The sequence below is a fragment of the Ochotona princeps genome, chromosome 16 (genome assembly GCF_030435755.1).
Source record: "Ochotona princeps isolate mOchPri1 chromosome 16, mOchPri1.hap1, whole genome shotgun sequence".
NCBI classification, from domain to species: domain Eukaryota; kingdom Metazoa; phylum Chordata; class Mammalia; order Lagomorpha; family Ochotonidae; genus Ochotona; species Ochotona princeps.
Genome location: NC_080847.1, coordinates 23,523,299 through 23,529,125, shown reverse-complemented (window position 1 = coordinate 23,529,125; position 5,827 = coordinate 23,523,299). Strand labels below are relative to the sequence as shown.

The following is a 5,827-nucleotide window of genomic DNA, read 5'->3' as shown; positions in this document are numbered from 1 at the left end:
GAGCCGGGGGCCTGCGCGGCGCGGAGGGAGGCGTTACTCCTATTTCTCCCGGGTATTTTGGGCAGATTGTATGTGTGTGTGAGCGCGCGCGCGAGTGTGTGAGCTGGAGGCAAAAAAGGAAAGGATCCAGCGCTGGAGCGGAAAGGGTCCAGCCGCACAAACCTCGCGAAGCAAGTGTGAATGATGAGGACCGCGCCCGCGCGCGCTCCCGGGCTGACTGAGCTTGACACGCGTGGTGGCCTGGGGCTCGGGGTCCAGGGTCCTATCTGGCGGCCCGGGATTACCGTGACGTCACACTGAGCCTCTGGCCACCTTGCGCTGGGATACCTCAGGAGCCTCACAGCCCTGCCGTCGCGCTCCTCACCTCGCCACCGCGCGCCTTTGGGAACCCACAACCTTCTTCCTTCCCCTGCCCATCCATGGGCCATTCTATCTTCTGGACCCCCCGGGCCGACGGGGCGACTTCCGGAGCCCAGGGCTCGGCACCCGGACTGGCCTCGGCTCTACCTCCAGTCGGGTCAAGCGGGAGGAGGAACCGGCGCTGGTCACCCGCAGCCAAGTAAGGAACCGAAGCTCCGCACGACTAGAATTGCCGAACCTCGGGTCTGAAACGCGAACTTGACAGGGAAGAAAAAGGCAGCCCAAGGACAGCCAACATGTCCTTCCCGCACTTCGGACACCCGTACAGTGGCGCTTCCCAGGTAAGAAACGCCTCCGTGGGGTCGGGGACAGGCCGAGTGGCGGGGGTGCGCAGCGCGCGGCTGGCGCAGAGTCGCCTCATCTCGTTTCAGTGAGGAAGTCAGAGAGGGCAAAGACCAGGATAAGGTGCCTCATCCCCGACAGAGGACGTGCACGCTCGAAAATCTTGTGACCCCCAGACAGGGCACTGACTACGCGCTCAGCATAGTGGGTGGGATCTCCAGGCGCTTCCTGTCTGGCCGGGGCAGCTGTCCCAGGCGGCAGGAAAGGCTCCGATGAATGGATGCTTAGGCCTGAGCGCAGTGGAGTTGTAGTGGTGGCGTGGCGCTAGGGTGTTGACCTCCAAGCCTGGCTTTCTGCCTCCGCGCCCCTAGATTTTCTAAATGAGGATGGATGCAGGGACAGAGGTGTTCTGGGGCAATTCCCGAAGACGTGCACCTATTTCCAGTTTCTTGTAAAAGAGGTTAGGTGTAATTCCTCGGATTAAGGTGCAGGCTCGACCTTTGACCCGCTGGCTGCGCTTGGACAAGTCTGAGACTACCAGGATCCACAATTCCCTGTCCATAAGATGGGAATAGCAATGTGCCTTTGATGGCCAATGCTAGTTTGTAGGAGCCTGGGAGGCAGGCAGGGGTGGGGGTAGGGTGTGACTTTTGTAATTGCAGTTTCCTAGCTTCTAATCTGTGTGAGTGGTTGGGATGAACAGACTTCGTTGATTCCTGTCCCAGCACCTGGCAGAGTGGCCAGAACACAGTGACATTTAGTATAGAATGGGGCATTGATGATGGGTAGCACCCTTCCTCCCTTTGGCACCTGCTGGCCATAAGCACAGCCTCTGAACCCCCAGTGTCCCCTCTCTGTTCCTTGTAGTTTCTGGTTTCTGCAAGTTCCAGTGCCACTTGCTGTGAATCCGCTCCGCACTCCATGTCTGATGTGACCTCAGGCTCCACACCGCCAGCCCCAACTCTCTGCTGTGCACCCTATGACAATCGGCTGCTGGGTACTGCACGGCCGGAACTGGGTGCTGCCTTGGGCATCTACGGAACCCCTTATGCTGCTGCTGCAGCTGCACAGTCCTACCCTGGCTACCTCCCCTATGGTCCAGAGCCACCTGCACTGTATGGGGCGCTGGTGAGTGCTGGGGATGGGGTCTGGGACTGGGTGTCTGAACCCCGTGGCCCTGGAGGGCATCAGCAGCAGCAGTGGCAGGTCCAATCCACTGTGACCTCTCTAGGCAAAATCTAGAAGCAGGTGCAACTCCAAGGAAGAAAATGGTTAGAATAGTGTGTACAAAATGAAGATTTTGACAATGTGCAGTTGGCACAGCTCCACTGTTTAGAAAGCACCCACAGGTCTCTTACCTGCATGATGTGCCATTTACAGGTGAGGAGAGTGATGGCAGACAGATTCCATCATGAGGTACACAGCATCATGGAAGAGCTTGCAAAGTACCCCAGCTCGTGTCTGAGTAACAGGGGTCCACATAATTACAGTGGTAACAGCAGCTTTAACACCTGTATATTCTGCACCAGGGATTCTGCTAAGCTCTCTACCAGTGAGTTCTTTTTTTTAATCTTGATTTTACCAACAGAGAAACTGAGGCAGAGAATGTTGCACAATTCATGCCAATGGTGGCCTAGACATCATGGTTCACAACTTGCCTCTGCTGCCTTCTGCTTGAGCTATGGAGCTGAAGTCTGTTTTCCTCTCTCACCAGAATCCACAGTATGAATTTAAGGAGGCTGCGGGGAGCTTCACACCTGGCCTGGCACAACCAGGAGCCTATTATCCTTATGAGCAGACACTAGGGCAGTACCAGTATGACCGGTAAGGAGTGGGACACCCAGGTGGTTGACACCACACCATCTGCCAAGGGCAGGTAGATTCTGGGACAGGAGAGAGAAAGGGTACAGAGCTGCACTCCGGGGTGGCAGATGGCACCTCCTAGCCTAGAGCCTGAGCCAGTTCTCCCCACAGCTATGGCACCGTCGAATTGAGTAGTACTGGACGCAGGAAGAACGCCACCCGGGAGACCACGAGCACGCTCAAGGCCTGGCTCAACGAGCACCGCAAGAATCCCTACCCCACCAAGGGCGAGAAGATCATGCTGGCCATCATCACCAAGATGACCCTCACCCAGGTGTCCACCTGGTTCGCCAACGCGCGCCGGCGCCTCAAGAAGGAGAACAAGATGACGTGGGCACCCAAGAACAAAGGAGGGGAAGAGAAGAAGGCAGAAGGCGGAGCCCACGAGTCTCTGGACTGCTTCAAAAGAGACACCAAAGGTCCAGCCCACTTTCCCCTTTAGGGGTTTCACAAGCCCTTGGGTATTGCAGTCTGCAGTCTGTGTGGTAGATTCTGTCTGCCACGGGGCCTTTGCTTATGTCCTCTCCTCTACCCCAGTTCCCTACGGAATGTTGCCATCTCAGAAAAACTTCCATCCTTCTGCAGCCAGAGTCATATCCCAGTTATCATCTGTCACGTCACCTTTTAAAATTTCCTTTGCCGTATTTATTGCTGTGAGAAAGTTTTCATTCACCTCAATACCCTGGCATGCTAGTTCCACCAGAATGTGGCCTCAGAAATTCCTAACACTTAGGGGCTACTCTTGAAATACTTGTGGAATTGCATAATGTAACGGCAGTGAGTTCACCACTGTGGGTAATGAGCTTGAGAGGAAAGGACCTAGTTTTCGCTATAAGGGAGGTGAGACACAGCGATGCGCCAGCCCAGGTGTCCTTTCCTGGGAGAGAAAGCGTCTCTGAAGGGAAGGAGTAGGGCTGAGAGAAGTGCCCAGCCCTGGGGCTGGCGAGGGGTGATGTAGTAGGGCTGGTGGGTCTAGCGAGGACGCTCCCCGTTCTGGCACGTCCTGTTGAAAGCTTCTCCTTGGAGTGGGCACTGCCTTGCATCTCCCTGGAGCCTTGGGGCTTTTCTCACTAGGTCTTTGCTTATTGCAGAAGTTACTGTCCGCCAGGAGACCCAAGAGCTGAGGCTGAGTGACCTAGAAGACCTGGAGGAAGAGGAGGAAGAGGCCGATGAAGAAGAGGCGGTGGCCACAGCAGCCAACAGGCTGGCGGGGTTTCCTACAGACATACAGTTGCTACCTGCACCAGATGACCGCTTGGAGCGCAGGCAATGCGGCTTAGTGGCGCCCCGCTTTTCCTTCAGTGAACCCCCCGGAGCGGGAGAAGTTCACTTCCTCAAGACCGAGCCAGGGGGCCCCACGCTGACCACGCATTACCCCCGAGGCGAGAAACCGCGCATCTGGTCTCTGGCTCACACTGCGGCTGCTGGTGCTCTGGAAGCCGCACCTGCACCCTGGCCCGCACCACGAAGCCCTGAGTGTCACAGGATCCCCGGACAGCCTCCTCGCTCCTCCAGGCAACCCGCGATTCCCACAGACTCCGTGGGCGAGCAATCTGCCCGCATAGCCAAAGCCTTTGGAAATCCAGCGTTTGCCCTGCAGGGGCTGCCGCTGAACTGTGCGCCCTGCCCGCGGCGGAGGGAGCCTGCAGTGCAGTGCCCGTACCCAGCCAGCGCGGAAGGTAGTGGGCCCCCAACGGCGCTGGGAACTCCTGTCACAGCGAGTGCACCCGCTTCCTGCCCTGCCATTCAAACCACCTCTCTTCTTCCCCACCGCAGGGCCCACCCAAGTTCAGAGCTGTCCGAACCGCACTCCTTCACAGGAAAGCGCAGAGATCATTTCCCTGAATTAGAGTAATCAGCTCAGAGGGAGACAATAAAATGTCCCTAGGTTAACTTAGAGTGAACTTAGAGATCTGCATTTGTGGCCCGGGGTCAGCTCAGTGCACCTGCTGTGCCTCATCTTTTACCTCCCTCGCACAAATGCTTCTGTCCCTTCACCTTCATCTCCCTGTCCCCTACCCGAGGCTCCGGGCTGGCTGGTTCCTTGCTATGTTGGGACCCACACCTGCAAGCCGGGTCCTCTCTTCAATCCAAGCTTCAGCCCCCTAGAGTTAGTGCTGTCCCGGGGAGACGCTCTACTCCCAGTGAGTTCCACCTACTTGCCATGCCCACTCTGCTGGCTGGTCTGTTCTAGGTACTAAGAGCCTGAAGGAAGGGAAGTGCACCCACCCCTTGCGAGAAACAGCCTGCAGCAATTGTTGCAGTCCCCTTGTTGGCAGTCATTTTCCCTCGAGATTAGCTACTGATTTAGAAGTGTGGTTGAGCGACACTATTATTCACTTATCAGGGATCTCAACCTGACCTCTGGCAAGGAAATCGCCACTAGACCTTGGTTTCCTTCCGGAGGAGCGAGACGCTGACCTCCCATTTCCTAGGAATCGCCTGGAAACAGCCTTTGGGTTTTAATCAACCTTTCCTCTCTCAGCAGGTTAGCGCAACGGCTGCGATTTGCTGAAGCATCTCGAAAAATGAGTCCCACGTTTTGAATTCACCCGCACGTTAAGAAGCTGTCAGACCTGGCCAGGGAGGGGGGTGACCAGGAGCTCTCACTCGGCCTAACAGACAGTCAGAAACCCTGGGAGCGGCTGTCCTTGCCCGAAGAACCCGGGGTTCCTTATCGGATCCTGCTGAGAAGGCGGCTGGGTCCTAGGGGAGAATGCCTCGAGGGAGGCTGCGCCAACGAGCCTGGAGCCAAATCACCCACCAAGTCTTCCAGCTCCAGATTTGAAGCCCAAAGCCGGTTCCTCCGCTGCTCACCCAACCCCCTCACCCCACCCCTCACTTTGTAATTCAAGGAAGGACCGCGGGGGTCTTCTCCCACTCCCGTCCCTGTGTGTCCTTAAAAATAATCAAACCGAACCCAAGCCGTGCAGCCTGTTTGTGCCGGGGACGCAGACAGAAGTGGAGGTGGAGGAGAGGGTGGGATGTGGCCAGGGGCTCTGCGGACGGGGCGTCGTAGGTTGCAGACCCCATCCCCTTGAAAAGGCAGAAGAGAAACTGACAGGTGGCCCACCAGGACGTGGAGCCCTTGACCCAACGCGCTCTGTGTGCGGGCCAGTCTGACGCCGCCGCGGGCTGGAGCACGAGGGAGGTTAAGGGAAATGGAGGGATGTTTGTTGCGGAGTTCCTGCTTGGATTGTTAAAGTTACTGGAAGGTGGGGCAGTAGTGACAACCTGGAGACCCCTTGGCCAGGGGATTCCC

The 5,827-nt window shown here is 57.0% G+C and overlaps 1 protein-coding gene across 2 annotated transcripts; it reads left to right on the top strand.

Annotated features, from left to right (window-relative positions):
• The first annotated feature begins 211 nt into the window (after positions 1-211).
• On the top strand, positions 212-5,437 carry IRX6 (iroquois homeobox 6). Of its 2 annotated transcripts, none has more exons than XM_058674610.1 (6): positions 212-701; positions 1,570-1,830; positions 2,417-2,526; positions 2,677-2,984; positions 3,657-4,244; positions 5,054-5,437. In XM_058674610.1, exons 1-6 carry the CDS (start codon positions 657-659, stop codon positions 5,056-5,058), a joined length of 1,317 nt encoding a protein of 438 aa, XP_058530593.1. In that variant the 5' UTR covers positions 212-656; the 3' UTR covers positions 5,059-5,437. The 2 variants fall into 2 exon arrangements, with proteins under 2 accessions (XP_058530593.1, XP_058530592.1); XM_058674609.1 differs by having other exon boundaries at positions 5,051-5,437.
• The last annotated feature ends 390 nt before the right edge of the window (positions 5,438-5,827 follow it).